The sequence below is a fragment of the Mobula hypostoma genome, chromosome X1, assembly GCF_963921235.1.
Source record: "Mobula hypostoma chromosome X1, sMobHyp1.1, whole genome shotgun sequence".
Lineage (NCBI taxonomy): Eukaryota > Metazoa > Chordata > Chondrichthyes > Myliobatiformes > Myliobatidae > Mobula > Mobula hypostoma.
In genome coordinates, this window is record NC_086128.1 from 57006838 (window position 1) to 57025249 (window position 18412).

The 18412-nt window shown below is 42.3% G+C and overlaps 1 protein-coding gene across 5 annotated transcripts in view; it reads left to right on the top strand.

Moving 5' to 3' along the window:
- Positions 1-18412, top strand: part of LOC134340414 (protein AF-10-like) — a 325409-nt gene that overhangs the window by 261831 nt on the left and 45166 nt on the right. For all 5 annotated transcript variants that reach the window (XM_063037619.1, XM_063037621.1, XM_063037617.1 and 2 more), the window contains 2 exons: positions 11306-11423; positions 15381-15453. In XM_063037619.1, the coding sequence (XP_062893689.1) occupies positions 11306-11423; positions 15381-15453 (191 nt within the window). The remainder of the gene's footprint in view (positions 1-11305; positions 11424-15380; positions 15454-18412) is intronic.

Genomic DNA, 18412 nt, shown 5'->3' on the forward strand with positions numbered 1-18412 from the left:
AGCAGTGAAAAAAGGGCATACCTGGGTGGTGAGGATCTTTGATGATGGATGCTGCTTTTCTATGGCAGTGTTTCATGTAGATGTGTTCAATGGTTGGGAGGGTTTTACCCGTGATGTACTGGGCCAAATTCACTACCTTCAGTAATATTTTCCGTTCAAAGATAATAGTGTTCCCGTACCAGGCCGTAATGCAGCCAGTCAGCACACTTTCCACTACACATCTCTGGAAGTTTCTGAAGGTTTTTGATGACATGCCAAACAACTGCAGGCTCCTGAGGAAGTAAAGGCACTGTCGTGCTTTCTTTGCAATAATACTTATATGAAGGGTCCAGGACAGATCCCTTGAGTGACACCCAGGAATTTAAAGTTACTGCCCCACTCCACCTCTGATCCTCCAATGTTTACTGGCCCATGGACCTCTGGTTACCCTCTCCTGAAGTTCACAATCAGTTCCTTGGTCTTATTGACATTGAGTGAGAGGTTGTTATTCTTGCAACTCTCAGCCAAGTTTTCAATCTCACTCCTGAATGCTGATTCATCACCACCTTTGATACAGCCCACAACAGTGGTGTTGACAGCAAACTTGTAAATGGTGTTGGAGCAACACACACAAAATGCTGGAGGAACTCTGCAGGCCAGGCAGCATCTATGAAAAAGAGTGCAGTTGAGGTTGACTGCACTCTTTTCCATAGATGCTGCATAGCCTGCTGAGTTCCTCTGGCATTTTGTGTGTGTTGCTTGGATTTCCAGCACTTGCAGATTTTCTCTTGTTTGTGATATGGTGTTGGAGCTGTACCTAGCCACACAGTCATAGGTGTAAAGCGAGAAGAGCAGGGGCTGAGTACACATTCCTGTGGTGCTCTTGATGGAATGGTGGCGCAGACGCACTAGGCCAAATTACTTAATTCTGCTCTGATGTCTTATGGTCTCATGGAAGGGGAAAACGAGGCCAGGGTTTAATTGTAAAACTTTGTCCATAGAGCCAACACGGGCTCATTGACAGAAAGATCTCCATCTCTGCAGTTAAGAACCCACAATGAGTACCCGGGGCAGTTTTTCTGCTCCATTCACAGACTGCTTCTGAGTTTTCAAAAGTATTTTAATATCTTGCGGCGCAGTATTTCAGCCATCCGAGACTGTGCATGTGGCGAAGGTGCCGCCGGTCGGTGTGGAGTGCCATCTGCTGGTATAACATCAACCTGTGATTCAGGAACACCACATTGTCACATGACCTCACACCTGACCTGGACCACTGCCTTATTAACCCTCACCTTGCTGGGGAGCAGAGAGACAGAATCCAGTAACTTCCTTGCATCACGGCTTATGCCTTATGTATATTCAGTGTTGAAAATGAAACATTTTCTAATCAATTCACCTAGCCGGGGGCAGTAATGTGAGGTGAAATGAAGAGAGAAGTGTCCTTCACTTACTCACCGACCCAAAACACTGCCCCTTACTGCACAGTCACTCTGTTTCTTCACCCGTGAGGTAACTTGGATCAAATCGTATAATTATCATTTTCGATGATCATTAACAACCATTTACATTGTTTAGATTTAAAGATTAACTTTATTTGTCACATATACATTGAAACTTCCAGTGAAATGCCTCATTTTGCATTCTGGGAGAGCCACCCAGCATGCCTTCAAGTTACTAACTTTAACCCAGAAGAAACTCACTCGTTCATGGGAAAGACTACGGCAGCGGGGATTGAACGCCCATCTTCCGATTACTGGCGCTGTAAAGTGTTACACTACCAAGTCTCTTGCAGTAGCCAAACGGTTGGTAGGCAATCGTAGTAGGGTTCAACTTCTCTGTGACATGGAATGGTCTTGCAGTGTTTTAATATGAAATCGCCACTATAGTGCAATAAATTCAAGTGATCGTCAGTGATAAAGAGAGACGGAGGAAGCAGCCCCACGGTGCCGAAGTGTGCTGCTCTGCGGAAAGAAATAAAAAGCTTCTGGGCAGCATATGCTTATGTGTGACTGCAGTTTGCTAAGTGGCCTGGTGCAGGTTTCTTAGATTTTGGTACAGCATAATCGAACAGCTGTATCCCTGAAAGAATTTACAAGGGGAGGAGAAGCTGGGTCTTTAGCTGTTTATGGTATTTCAGCGGAGTAATTTGTGCTGGCACTGAGAACACTGCTCAGTAACTTCATCCCAATTGAAACTGGATCATCTGTCCCATAAGGCTGTTGCAACAAAGAACGTTTATAGCCCAGGAAGTACTTCCTGAAGTGGATCTGTTAATATGCAGTAAAATACCACAGTCCATTTGTACACATCAAGCAACTAGCACGAACAAGTAACAGAGCATCTCCACAAATGCAAGAGATTCTGCAGATGCTGGAAATCTTGAGCAACACACACACATACAAGATACTGGAGGAACTCAGCAGATCAGGTAGCACCTCTGGAGAGGAATTTGGGTATATTTAAAGCAGAAGTAGATAGGTTCTTGATTAGTAAGGGCGTCAAATGTTATGGGGAGAAGGCAGGAAACTGGAGTTGAGAGGGAAGACATGATAAAATGCTGGAGCCAAATGGCCTAATTCTGCTCCTATCTCTATTTTCTTATTAGATTAGAATAGATTATGAGGACACGCAGTCCTCTTTTATTGTCATGTAGTAATGCATGCATTAAGAAATGATACAATATTCCTCCCGTGTGATATCACAGAAACACAGGACAGACTAAGACTGAAAAACTGACAAAAACCACATAATTATAGCATATAGTTACAACAGTGCAAGCAATACCATAACTTGATGAAGAACAGGCCATGGGCACAGTAAAAAAGTTCAAAGTCTCTCGAAAGTCCCACATCTCTCGCAGATGGGAGACGGAAGAAAACTCTCCCTGCCATGCCCGACCACAGTCCGACTCTGAGTTGTACGAAAACTTCGAGCCTCCGACCAGCCCTCCGACACCGAGCACTGAGCACCATCTCTGCCGAGCGCTTTGACCCCAGCCCCGGCCGCCAGCAGCAGGCAAAGCTGAGGATTTTGGGGATCACACAGTAGCAGCGGCAGTGAAACAGGCATTTCAGAAGTTTCTCCAGATGTTCCTCCGTGCTTCTCGCGTCTGTCTCCATCAAATCAGAATTGTGCACGGCATCCTATTTACAAATACGATATCATTTCACCAGAGAGCTGCACGCGCTGCGTTGCGCCACCATCTTCTCCTTCCACCGAACATGGAGTCCATGTCAGCTCCCAGCACAGCACTCTCATCAGATCCATTTCCCCTCTCCTTATTTCCCTCTAACCCTTTAACTTACACTCTCCCACATGCCAATCAAATGTCTTGGTTTTGTTTTGGTATTTACCTACACCAGGGTAATCAAGGTACACCTACCAGCATGTTTTAGAGGTACAGAATCAGAACTTTTGGCCCACCACATGATGGAAAGCAAGGGTTTCAGAGTCAGAATTGAAGATCAGTTTATTATCACTGACATATGTCATGAAACTTGTTGTTTTGCAGCAGCAGGACAGTGTAATAGTCATAGTCATACTTTATTGATCCCGAGGGAATATGGATTTCGTTACAGTTAAAAAGTTAATACGTAATACTTAAAGTTACTGTAAGTTACAATGAAAAATACATTAAGAATAAATTAGTGCAAAAAGAGAGCAAAAATAGTGAGACTGGGTTCATGGACCATCCAGAAATCTGACGGTGAAGGGGATGAAGCTGTTCCTGAAATGCTCAGGCTCCTGTACCTCCTCCTCGATGGTGGTATTGGGAAGTGGGCATCTCCTGGGTGCAGGTAGGTATACTTTGAATACCCTATTCTATGGCATGAACTGAATGGACCAAGGAAGAGATGGCCTGGTTCTCCCTCCCGTAGTGTTAGCACTCCACACAAGGAGCATAGTCTGCCTGCATGTAAATAATATGTAGTTCTGTTGGGAAATAAATCTCTATTTGATGGCCTCTTCTGTTACTTCTCAGCATCCAGGCAGTACACTTCATGCCTTTACATGCTGCAGCAAAGAGATTTACACTCATTGGCCATTTTGTTAAATACACCTGTACACCTGCTCGTTAAAGCAAATATGTAATCAATGATGTGGCAGCAACTCAATGCATAAAAGCATGCAGACATGGTCAAGAGGTTCAGTTGTTGTTCAGACCAAACATCAGTAAGGGAAAGAAATGTGATCTAAATGACTTTGACTGTGGAATGATTGTCAGTACCAGACGGGGTAATTTGATTTCCTGGGATTTTTATGCACAACATCTCTGGAGTTTACAGAAGAATGGTGTGGAAAAACTAAAGAAAATCTAGTGAGCAGCAGTTCTATGGGCAAAAGTGAGAGAGGTCAGAGGTGAACGGCCAGACTGGTTCAAGTTGACAGGAAGATATCAGTAACTCAAATAACCACACGTTACATCAGTGATGTGCAGAGAGCATCTCTGAATGCACAACTCATCAAAGTGGATGGGCTACAGCAGCAGAAGACCACACCAGATTCTATTCCTACACCTAACAAAATGGCCACTGAGCATGTATCCTTTCTATGTAGCTTAGAGAAATATGGTTTTTATTGGACCTGCTAAACATGAACGTAATGTTAAAGAAAGAGTTTTATCAGGTTTCCACTTCAAAAAAAAATTGAAAAAGACACATTATAAAGCTGATGATGTATGCTGTGCACTGCCCATAACTATAAAAGAACATTTACTGCTTTTGCTGCTTCACCAGAAACTTGTTCTGATCTCAGCCGAGTGAGTGGAGGTTAAAAGCACAGGGACTGCCCCCCAGTGCCACAGAGCTCAAATGTCAAAAGTAAATTTATTATCAAATTACATACAGTGTACAGTCAGCCCTCCTTATCCCCGACTTCCGCATGTGCGAATTCAACCAACGGCGAATCGAGAAAACCCGGAAGTTTTGTTCCAGCACTTGCTGTTCGAGCATGTACAGACTTTTTTTTCTTGTCATTATTCCCTAAACAATGCAGTATAACAACTATTCACAGAGCATTTACATTGTATTCGGTATTATAAGTAACCTAGAGATGATTTAAAGTATACGGGAGGATGTGCGTAGGTTATCGTGGATCGGGATCGGGAAAAAAACAGAAGTTCTCTTACTAAGTAAATCTGAACAGGTACATCCTGTATTATTTAGCATCAGTTAGTCAAATGTTTGTCTTAGTATATAGTATATATTTTACCTTTCTATGCATATAAAACACTTAAGAACTGTATGTTTCAGTGCCGGGCTCAGGAACAGAAGTTCCCAAGTTTGATTCAGTGACAGACCGCTCCCGAGCACGCTCTCCATCCCTGCCGGGTTGATGTGAAAGATCAAAAACCCAAAACCTAATAATTAAACCACTGCGTTGCTTAGTAATAATTGTAGCATTGATCGGGGCAAGGCCTTTCTCACTTTATCCTTTAAAATTGACCGACTGTAGCCTAACGCTTTTCCAGTGACCGATGGAGTTTTACCTCTTTCCGATCGCTTTATTATTTCCACTTTATTTTCAATCGCGGTCGTGATTATTTTCATGAACGGAAACACTGCGGATTCAGAGCTCCGCCGCACTGAGACAGGTTAAATAAGGTCCGGGGTTTTGCTGGGACCTAACGTCCACCGCATTTAGACAGGTTGAATGAGTGACTTCATCCGCGTTTTTTGGTATCTGCGAGGGGTCCCAGAACCAATCTCTCGCGGATAAGGAGGACCGACTGTATATGTCACTATATGCTATCTTGAGATTCATTTTCTTGCAGGCATTTACAGAAAACAAAGAAATGCAATATAATTTATGAAAAACTATCCAGAAACAAAGATGGACAAACAACCAATGTGGAAAAGAAGACAAATTATGCAATTAAAATATAAATAAATAGCACATATAGAGGATGAATTAACTAATTGAAGAATTTTTTCCCATTTTTCAATCTGTATAATAATCTTAAGTTCTCTGTCCCAATCAGTTTTAATTTTATTAGATACATCAGGACATAAATTCATAATTATATTATAAGTAATTGCTACAACACCTTTCTGAGAAAGGTTCAAATCTAAAATTTTTTCCAAAATATCCATTGGATATGAATGTGGAAAATTAGGAGAAACAGTAATTACAAAGTTTCTAATCTGTAGATATCTAAAAAAGTGAGATCTGGGTAAATTATATTTATTAGATAATTGATCAAAGGACATAAAACAATTATCCAAAAATAAATCACGAAATCATACTATACCTTTGATTTTCCAACTAGAGTAAGCTTGATCCATAGTGGAAGGTTGAAAAAAGAAATTAGATACAATAGGACTTGCTAAAATACATTGATTCAACCCAAAAAAATTTCGAAATTGAAACCATATACGTAAAGTATGCTTAACTATTGGATGGCTTATTTGTTTATACATGCGTTGATACAGTTTAAAGTAGTGCATAGGGCTCATATGTCAAAAGATAAATTATCTCGTTATTACTCTTATATAAATCCTATTTGTGATAGATGTCATTCCGAGATAGCTTCTTTAACTCACATGTTTTGGTCATGTCCTTTGTTGAAAAAATATTGGGAAGACATTTTTGATATTATTTCAACTGTTTTGAATATAGACTTACAACCTCACCCAATTACTGCTATTTTTGGGCTACCAATGATAGAATTAAATCATTTAACCTCTTCAGCTCGTCAGATGATTGCATTTCTTACTTTAATGGTTAGAAGATCCATTTTGCTGAATTAGAAAGAGATTAATCCCCCCTACTATATTTCACTGGTTCTCTCAAACTCTGCTGTGTTTAAATTTGGAAAAAATTAGAAGTGTGGTTTATGATCCTTCCATTAAATTCGAAAAGGCTTGGAGGCCATTTATTCAGCATTTTCATATGATGTAATTTGACCATTTCCAAACTTATTTTACTTCCCTGTAATATTGGTTGAGAGAAACGGAGGCGCCGACACTAAGGTTTTTTCATTTCTCCCATTTTTTATGATGTTAAAGCAGCCCAGGTCTTTTTTTTTTGATGGTTGAGGGGTAATAACTGTTCCTGAACCTGGTGGTGTGGGACCTAAGGCTCCTGTATGCAGACATCCCATCTCTCCCGGAACTTCTGGGAGTCTCCCGCATATTAATAGTGGCTCCCTGATGCCCGCAAATTATATACAATATCACGGAAATCAATTTTTTTGAGAGAGAGCGCGACAGCGACCACAAGAGAGAGAGAGAGTGCGCGCGCGCCAGAGAGAGAAAGCAAGCAAGAGCGCTTAAGAGCGCGCGAGCGACTACGAGAGAGAGAGAGAGAGAGCAAGAGCGTGCCATGGCAGAGTGTTCCAAAAAAAATATAAAACGTACGTCACCCCAGACTACACTAAAGTGTACCCCTGCCTAATAGGGGTCAAAAATAATGAGTGCTGCTCGCTGTACTGTTTGCAACAGTGACTTTTCTATTGCCCATGGTGGGTTAAGACTGTAAAAGACATGTTGAGGTGAGTTTAACAGGTGTCATTCGTTCATTAGCATAGGTAACGTTATTTAAACTAGCTGGCTGGCTGCTAAGGAGCTACTCTATTGCAGACATCCCACCTCTCCCGGAAGTCTCCTGCAAATTGATGGTGCTACCTCCCTGAAATGAGTTTTTGCAGGTGGGATGTCTTTGTATGGCAGCAGTGAGAACGAGAGCATGGCCTGGATGGTGGGGACGCTTGATGATGAATATTGCTTTCTCATGGCTGCTCTCCTTGTAGATATGCTCAATGGTGGGGAGCGTTTTGCCTGTGATGGACTGGGTTGTTTCCACCATGTTCTGTAGACATTTCCATTCCTGGGCATTGGTGTTTCCATACCAAGCCGTGATGCAACCAGTTAGGATACTTGCCACTGTGCATCTGTAAAAGTTTATCAAAGTTTTAGGTGATGTGCTGAATCTACACAAATGTCTAAGAGAGTGGTAACTTGCACATCAATGACTGCTGACATCTCCATTCCATGGACTGTTAACTCCATCCCTCTCCCTGCTATCTGAATGAAAAAGTACCAGGTGATGAATGGTCTCGGCCCAAAATGTCGACTCTGTATTTGTTTCCACAGATGCTGCCTGACCTGCTGAGTTCTTCCAGTATTTTATGTGTGTTGCTCTGGATTTCCAGCATCTGCACAATCTTGTGTGTTTATGAAAAAGATCCAGGTTTTTTTTGTGCAGTTTAGTATTGCCTGTGTGACTGGGAGATTCAGATTTATTTATTTATCACATATACATCAAAACATACAGTGAAATGTGTTGTTTGCATTAACAACCAACACAGCCTAAGGATGTGCTGGGGGCAGCCCACAAGTGTTGCCACACATTTCATTGCATGTCATGCCCACAATGCTCAGCAGAACAACACAACCAACAACAGCACAGGCCTCCAACCAATGTTCCCTCTAATTTTTAGTAGTCAGTGTGCGCAAAAATCTTATGTTGTGCAAATTTTTTTCCTGTGACAGAAGTATGTGCGCACTGAATGCACACATGGGACAGTTTATGTAGGTTTACAAAATATTTGACATAAAACTGCACAGAATAACAACAAAATAACATACATATTTAAGTCACACATACAAAAAATGCTGGTGAACACAGCAGGCCAGGCAACATCTCTAGGAAGAGGTACAGTCAACGTTTCGGGCCGAGACCTTCGTCAGGACTGACTGAAAGAAGAGATAGTAAGAGATTTGAAAGTGGAAGGGGACGGGGAGATCCGAAATGATAGGAAAAGACAGGAGGGGGAGGGATGGAGCTAAGAGCTGGAAAGTTGATTGGCAAAAAGGATACGAGGCTGGAGAAGGGAGAGGATCATGGGACGGGAGGGCTAGGGAGAAAGAAAGGGGGGGACCCCAGAGGATGGGCAAGGAGTTATAGTGAGAGGGACAGAGGGAGAAAAAAAAGGGGAAAGAAATAAATTATAATTAATATGGGAAGGGGTACAAAGGGGAGGAGAGTTATTAACAGAAGTTAGAAAAGTCAATGTTCATGCCATCAAGTTGGAGATATTTAATTTTTATCATATTTAAGTCACTCAGTTATTTTTTTCTCTCTCCTGTCTTTGGCATTTACCCATTCTTTGTCAACTCTATTTTGACTAATAGAACTTGATAGCTTTTGATTCTCATTAACATATCCAAATGATGTTCACCTAAACGGTTTCTTAGCTTGTTTTCAAGTTGATTCATTAGGCTAAAACCTCGTTCACAGTCCGCACTAGACGCAAGAAAGGTTCCCCCAATGTCCGTCATCTGTGCAAGGTTGCAAAACTGTTCATTTTGAAGTATAAATGCCACCATTTGAGCAAAGTTTGAAATCAGTTTAGATTTAATTTTTTCTTGCATGTAAAATTTGAAATCATTAAACTGTCTAACTATTACAATATTTTCAGCTAGAAATTCATGATATTTTAGACATAAGGCATTAACTTGTTCATCACCAAATGTGAAGTCACAATCTGCAATTGCGGAGAAATCAAAAGCTGACCATTCTTGTACCTCATCTTTGATCTCCTCTGGGTTTGATCGTTGTTGCTCTCGCTCATCTGCAGTCAACTGTAACAAGTGTAGCACTCCCGTAACGAGGAATGACGGGTTCTGTTGCCTGAGCTTTTGTACACCGTCCAAATGCAATTTACTTGCCAAATGACACTTCAAAAAGTCAAGTTTCCAAATATCATCCCACTTCTTTCCACTAGCAAATTCTCCAGCAACTTTCGCATCACGATAATACAAACAGATAACTCCAGTTTCCGAATCATATATAAATATTTCTCGTAGCCGAACGTTCACAACCTCATGAGCTTTCGGTATAACAGTTTCTACTATTTTGTTAAGCCATTCAACTTTAAAGAAATTTACAGTTCTTTTGCACTTCACGCCCTTCTCTTCTTTTGAATTCAACATAGTGAATCAATATTTTTTCCAATAAAAACTTAGTAAGCTATCTACAGGATTTGAAACAGATCTTTGTAAACTTTACGATATGAACACTGTCTGTCAAACATGGCTGCCGCCGTGATGCAGCTGTACAAACCAGAACAGGAAAGGTGAGGTGACGTAAATTAGTGTCGTGCATTGTGGTATTCGAAAAACCAACAAACTAGTTAACAGAAACAGTTAGCTAAAAGATTATTTTCAATAAGTGTAATTATTAACTACTACATTATTTTAGGTAACTAACCTTTTGTGCGCACATTAATTTCCTTTGTGCGCTGGTTGAAAAATATGTGTGCGCGCGCAGACGCGCACAGCTTAGAGGGAACTATGTCTCCGACCCCCAGGACAAGCCACCTCTGACCTCCATTCCTTGGACGCAGCATCTCATACTCACAGACATTGGCCTGCAGCCTCCAACCCCTGGCCCAGACTCAGGAACATCGGGCCTCTGACCTCTAAGCAATCTAACCCAGGTGTTTCAACCTTTGGGCCTCAACCTCCAGACTTGCCAACTTTGATCTTTGACCTTCAGGTTTGAACCTCCAGACTTGCTGACCTCTGTACTTCGACCTCTAGTTTTGACCCCATACTACCATTATGTTGAACCATTCCTACTTCAAAAGCTGCACTCAGATCCGTGCCTGTCCCAACTCTGCTCCTAAAACTCACATTAATGCCTTTGTCACTTGTGTACTTTGTGTGGGGCAGCTTCTGAGTTAGGATAAGAGAGGGTGCAAAAGAGATTTAATAGGATGCTGCTGGATTAGAGGACTTGTCTTATGAAGATAGATTGAGTGAGTTAGTGCTTTTCTCTTTGGAGCGATGAGAGACAATATAATAGAGATGTACAAGATGATAGAGTGAATAGCCGGAGACTCTTTCCCAGTGCAGAAATGACTAGTACAAGGGGGTATGATTTTAAGGTGATTGGAGGAAAGTATAGGGGGCATATCAGAGATAAGTTTTTTACACAGAGAGCGGTTGGTGCGTCAAGCGTGCTGCCGGGGTGATGGTCGAGACAGGTACATTAGGGACATTTAAGAGACTTTTGATAGGCACATGGATGATAGAAAAATGGAAGGTTATGTAGAAGGGAAGGATTAGATTGATCTTAGGGTAGGTTAAAGAGTTGTGGGCCAAGTTGTGCTGTACTGTTCTATGTTCTTTGTTCTATGTTCTATTCTGAGGCTGTGCCTTCTTTTCCTGGACTCTTTGACGAATAGAAACATCCTTGCCATGAACTCAGGATAGACATTGGAAGTTCTATGTTGCATTTCTAACATAAAATGAGATGGTTTACTGATGCTGTTAACCTGGTGAATTCACTCATTGTCATAGTGCTGATTTTTTCTGTGCAGGTGTTTTCCCTGCCTGGCTCATCATACAACCTGGCTCCTTCCAATGTGTTTGGAGGGCCAATTACTCCGGGCTCATCCATTTCTTCGCTGTTGAATCCTGTGGAAAGTGGCCAAACAGGTAGGAAGTTCTTCTCTCATCTGAACTCCATGTTGGTCCAGAGAGCATTTGGGAAGTATGTTAACTTCAGCAGCAGTGAGCTGTGGGCTTGAGTATTCAAGCAGTTCTTTCCGGTTGGTCAGAATTAGGATTAATATTGCTGGCATGTGTAATGAAATTTGTTACACATCAAAATAATATATTTGAAAAATTAACTAACTAGTGCCAAAAGAGAACAAAAAATGTTGAGGTAGTGTCCATTCAGAAATCTGATGGCAAAGGGGAAGAAACTTCCTGAAATGTTGAATATGTGCCTTCAGGCTCCTGTACCACTTTCCTGATGGTAGGGCATGTCCTGGATGATGGGGGTCCTTAGTGATGGATATAACCTTTCCGAGACGTCGCCTTTTGAAGATGTTCTCAATGCTGGGGAGGCCAATACCCATGATGGTGCTGGCTGAGTTTGCAACTTTCTGTAGTTTTTTCCAATCCTGTGCAGTCGCACCTCCACACCAGACAGTGATACAACCAGTTAGAATGCTCTCTATTGTACAAATGTACATCTGTAGATATTTGCTAGGGATCTTGGTGACATATCAAATCTCTTCAAACTCACAATATGATAAAACCTGTTTTTATTTCATGTTTCCACCATCTGTAGATGCTTGTCTATATACTACTAAAACTCTCATGTTCTGTTTGTCTGTTTGTCTCTTTGTGACCTCCAATTAGCGCAAACAGTGCATTACAGCGGCAATTTTTTTGGCTAAATCGAATAAAAATGCGCTAACTTACAGAATGCAGGCAAAGTTCAGGGTTATATATTCATATACAATTGCTCATTCGCCAAAATCAACAGGCTCTCTCTCACCCGAGAGCCAATCCGCCATCATGGAAATCGGGACGCAACAGCCCGACGCATGCGCACAGCCAGCCTCAGCAGCGACATCTACTGGAGCAAAAGGGCAGGGCAGCTCTATTTCGAGGGGACCACATTCTGCTAATCCCCACTATCAGCATGTGCAGGATTGGGACAGATCTAACTGCCACCCATCAATAAGAGATAATTAAATCTTATTGTAATGACGAACTTCGAGACACCCATAAAACCCTTTGCTGCAGTCAAAGGACAGCGGTGACTATATCACATCTATTTAGGAAAGCGCCAACCACATCATCAAGAATAATCAGCATCCTTTGGTGTTACTGCTTCGTATCTTCTATCTAGCATTAGAGTAAAAAAAATGGTCAGGCTAATTATGCCGCATGGAAAGGGAAGGGGGACATTATGGTCAAGAGATGACACTAAACATTGTCGGGAAGCGGCAAGGAGAGGGAGAGAACAAGAATTGGATGAGGCCGGGGCCACGAGACTCCAGGATCAAAGAGTCAGGACAAAAAAAGATGAGAGAAGAAGAGACAGAGGAGGAGAGGCATGCACGTCTCCAGGATCAGAGACAAACAACAAACAGCAGAAGAGATGAAGAGACGGGGGATGAAAGGGCTGTATGTCTCCAGAATGACAACGAGAGGCACAAGGGTGGCAGAGAAACCAGAAATGATGCCATCAAAAGTGTCCTTCATTAAGCGAGGAGCAGCAATATTTGCTTTGCTACGCGTCATTCTTCTTTAACAAACTGAGGATTTCTACTTCAGTTTCCAAAGCAAAGCGATACCAATAGCATTCAGGAAAATTTAATGTTCATTCTGGTCACATCAGACTGCATTACCCTTCTCTCAAAGGATGCCCCAATGGGTCACTCCGTTGTCTAGTTTTTTGTTAAATGTGTACACCTTGAGTTGTTGGTATGTGGAAATGAAGATCTTCTCATAGTTTTACAATCACACATAGGAATAGGTTCTTGATTAGTCAGGGTGTTAAAGGTTACAGGGAGAAGTCAGGAGAATGGTGTTGAGAGGGATAATAAATCAGCCATGGTAATGGGCCAAATGTCCAAATTCTGCTCCTATATCTTATGGTCTCATGGAAACATTGTATATTTCAATAGTCAAGAAATACATTTAAAAAAACTCATCTTCCTGATTTGGAACTTTTTGTTTTTAAAGTAATTCACACAGAGTCAAACAAAATGAAAGCAGGCCCTTCACTCACCGAGTCTACACCATGAACTCCCTACAGGTTTCTCACTCACCTGCATGCAAGGGGCAATTTACAGTGGCCAATTAATCTACCAACCTGCACAACTTTGGGATGTGGGAGGAAACAGGACACTCACATGGTCAAAGGGAGAACTGTAGGTGGTCCTCTATTGTCTGCTTATGGCCCTGATCCCACCCAAATGGGAATGGCTTAGGCAGGAATCAGTGGAATTTCCTCCCAGGTTAGGGTCAGATACACCACGACACAAACTCTTTCCTCTTTCAGTGGTAACTTCTTTCACAGGTATTTCTCTATCTTAGATTCCATCTTGCCCTACCAGCATCCCACATATAAGGTCATTTTGTAGATAGACCTCTCTGATGCCTATTATCCTTCTTCAGCCCTGAACCTATCCAGGTAAAGTTACCCAAGCCTTATAAGCCAAAACAACTCAGAACTCTATTAAAAAATATTAAAACTTGGTAACACTACACATAATACAAGAATATCACAAGAAACAACAAAAGATTTAAACAAAATAATATTATATAATAAGAAATTCCTTCTCATCTCTGATCTACAGTCTGTGGCAATGAATTCCACAAATTCAACACCCTCTGGCCAAAGAAATTCCTCCTTATCTCTGTTCTAAAGGGACGTCCTTGTGTTCCGAGGCTGTGCCCTCTGGTCCTAGACACTTCCACTATAGGAAACATCCTCTGCATGTCCACTCTATCTCGGCCTTTCAATATTTGGTAGGTTTCAATGATATTCCCCCGTCATTCTTCAAAACTCCAGCGGGTACAGGCACAGAGCCATCAAACATTAACCCTTTCATTCCCAGAATAATTCCCGTGAACCTCCTCTGGACCCTCTCCAGTGCCAGCAGATCCCTTATTAGATGAGGGCCCGAAAATTGCCCACAGTACTCCACGTGCGGTCTGACCAGTGCTTTATAAAGCTTCAACATTACATCCTTATATTTTAGTCCTCTCAAAATGAATGCTAACATTGCATTTGCCTTTGTTACCACCAACTCAGCCTGCAAATTAACCTTTAGGAAATCCTGTACAAGAACTCCCAAGTCCCTTTGCAACTCTGATTTCTGAATTTGCTCCCCATTTAGAAAATAGTCCACACCTTTATTCCTTCTACCAAGGTGCATGATCCTGACATTCTGTGAGCCATCTGAAGGTAAAGTGACCCATGGTGGGCAAAGTTTTCCGAGATCAAGGAGGTTACAGGGACATCAGGATTTATCGAGGATATACTTAGTGGCCCACTTTATTCGGCACACCTGCTCATTAGTGCAAATATCTAATCAGCCAATCATGTGGCAGCTACTCATTGCATAAAAGCATGCAGACCTGGTCAAGAGTTCAGTTGTTGTTCAGACCAAACATCAGAATGGGGAAGAAATGTGATCAAATTGACTTTGACCATGAAATGATTGTTGGTGTCAGGGTGGTTTGAGTATCTCAGAAACTGTTTAACTCCTGGGATTTTTACGCGCAGCAGTTTCTAGAGTTTACAGAGAATGGTGCGAAAATCGAACAAAAACATCCAGTGAGTGGCAGTTCTGTGGGCAAAAGCGCCTTGTTAATGAGAGAGGTCGGAGGAGAATGGCCAGACTGGTTCAAGCTGACAGGAAGGTGACAGTAACTCAAATAACCACAAGTTACAACAGTGGTGTGCAGAAGAGCATCTCTGAATGCACAACACATTGAACCTCAAAGTGTACGGGCTACAGCAGCAGAAGATCCCAAACGAACGTTCAGTGGCCACTTTATTAGATACAGGAGGTCCCTAAAAAACTGGCTGCTCAGTGTATATGAACTAAGGATCTGATTTTAATTCTCCCCCCATTTGTTTTCCAGAGCCAGACCTCGATGACAATGATTGCAGCTTTGTCTGCAGAGACAGTTCTTCCAGAGGAAGTCTTTCTCCAACGTAAATATTGCAATTTACTTTACTTCTCCATACCTCTCCTTTCTATTTGTGCTGTGTCATATGCACTGGGCATCAATTAGGCCATTTTCTATCCTGCTTCAATATTTGATTAGTCACACGAACATCACAAACATACAGTGAAATATGTCATTTGTGTCAAAGACCAACACTCACTGAGGATGTGCTGGGAGTAGCCTGCAAGTGTGGCTACATTTCCGGCACCAACATAGCATGTCCACAACTTAATAACTCTAGTCAGTATATATTTTATAATAGACAATAAGCGCAGGAGTAGGCCATTGGGCCCTTCGAGCCAGCATCGCCATTCACTGTGATCCTGGCTGATCATCCACAATCAGTACCCCATTCCTGCCTTCTCCCCATATCCCTTGACTCCGCTATCTTTAAGAGCTCTATCTAACTTTTTCTTGAAAGCATCCAGAAATTGGCCTCCACTGCCCTCTGAGGCAAAGCATTCCACAGATCCACAACTTTCTGTGTGGAAAAAGTTTTTCTTCAACTCCATTCTAAATGGCCTACCCCTTATTCGTAAACTGTGGCCTCTGGTTCTGGACTCCCCCAACATCGGGAACATATTTCCTGCCTCTAGCGTGTCCAATCCCTTAATAATCTTATATGTTTCAATCAGATCCCCTCTAATCCTTCTAAATTTCAGTGTATACAAGCCCAGTCGCTCCAATCTTTTAACATATGACAGTCCCGTCATCCCGGGAATTAACCTTGTGAACCTATTCTGCACTCCCTCAATAGCAAGAATGTCCTTCCTCAAATTTGGAGACCAAAGCTGCACACAATACTCCAGGTGTGGTCTCACCAGGGCTCTGTACAGCTGCAGAAGGACCTCTTTGCTCCTATACTCAACTCCCCTTGTTCTGAAGGCCAGCATGCCATTAGCTTTCTTCACTGCCTGCTATACCTGCATGCATACTTTCAGTGACTGATGAACAAGGTCACCTAGATCTCGTTGTACTTCCCCTTTTCCTAACTTGACACCATTCAGATAGTAATCTGCCTTCCTGTTCTTGCCACCAAAGTGAATAACCTCACATTTATCCACATTAAACTGCATCTGCCCACTCACCCAATCTCTCCAAGTCACCCTGCATTCTCATAACATCCTCCTCACATTTCACACTGCCACCCTGCAAATTTGCTAATGTTACTTTTAATCCCTTCATCTAAATCATTAATGTACATTGTAAATAGTTGCAGTCCCAGCACCGAGCGTTGCAGTACCCCACTGGTCACAGCCTGCCATTCTGAAAGGGAACCGTTAATCCCTATTCTTTGTTTCCTGACTGCCAACCGATTTTCTATCCATGTCAGTACCCTACCCCCAATACCATGTGCTCCAATTTTGCCCACTAAACTCCTATGTGGAACCTTATCAAAGGCTTTCTGAAAGTCCAGGTAAGCTACATCCACTTGCTCTCCCTTGTCCATTTTCATAGTTACATCCTCAAAAAATTCCAGAAGATTAGTCAAGCATGATTTCCCCTTCGTAAATCCATGCTGACTCAGACCAATCCTGTTACTGCTATCCAAATGTGCCGCTGTTTCATCCTTTATAATTGACTCCAGCATCTTCCCCACCACTGATGTCAGGCTAACTGGTCTATAATTCCCTGTTTTCTCTCTCCCTCCTTTCTTAAAAAGTGGGATAACATTAGCTACCCTCCAGTCCTCAGGAACTGATCCTGAATCTATAGAACATTGGAAAATGATCACCAATGCGTCCACAATTTCTAGAGCCACCTCCTTAAGTACCCTGGGATGCAGACCATCAGGTCCTGGGGACTTACCAGCCTTCAGTACCATCGGTTTAAGCAACACCATTTTGTGCCTGATGCGAATTTCCTTCAGTTCCTCTGTTACCCTAGGTCCTCCGGGCATTATTACATCTGGAAGATTGGTTGTGTCTTCCCTATTGAAGACAGATCCAAAGTTTTGGAAATTTTGGAATGTGGGAAGAAACCAGAGCACCTGGAGGAAACCCACCCGATCACAGGGAGAACATACAAAATCCTTACAGACAGCGGTGGGAATTGAACCCTGATTGTGATTGCTGGCACTGTAAATTGTTGTGCTAACCGCTGCACTACCATGCTGCTCCTCCCACCCCCATTCCATCAGATCATGGTTGATCCACCCCTCAGTCCATAAGACCATAAGATATAGCAGCAGAAGTAGGCCATTCGGCCCATTGAGTATGCTCTGCCATTCAATCATGGGCTGTTCCAATTCTTCCAGTCATCCCCATTCCCCTGCTTTCTCCCCATACCCTTTGCTGTCCTGGCTAATCAAGAACCTACCTATCTCTGCCTTAAATACACCCAATGACTTGTCCTCCACAGCCGCTCAAATTCCACAGATATACCACCCTCTGACTGAAGTAATTTTTCCACATTTCAGTTCCAAAGGGACGTCCTTCAATCCTGAAGTCATGCCCTCTTGTCCTAGACTCCCCTACCTTGGGAAATAACTTTGCCATATCAAATCTGTTCAAGCCTTTTAACATTTGGAATATTTCTATGAGATCCCCCCTCATTCTCCTGAACTCCAAGGAATACAGCCCAAGAGCTGCCAGATGTTCCTCATACGGTAACCCTTTCATTCCTGGAATCATTCTCGTGAATTTTCTCTGAACCCTCTCCAATGTCAGTATATCCTTTCTGAAATAAGGAGCCCAAAACTGCACACAATACTCCAAGTGTGGTCCCATGAGTGCCTTATAGAGCCTCAACATCATATCCCTGCTGTTATACTCTATTCCTCTAGAAATGAATGCCAACATTGCATTTGCCTTCTTCACCACCGACTCAACCTGGAAGTTAACCTTGAGGGTATCCTGCACGAGGACTCCCAAGTCCCTTTGCATCTCTGCATTTTGTATTCTCTCCCCATCTAAATAATAGTCTGCCCGTTTATTTCTTCCACC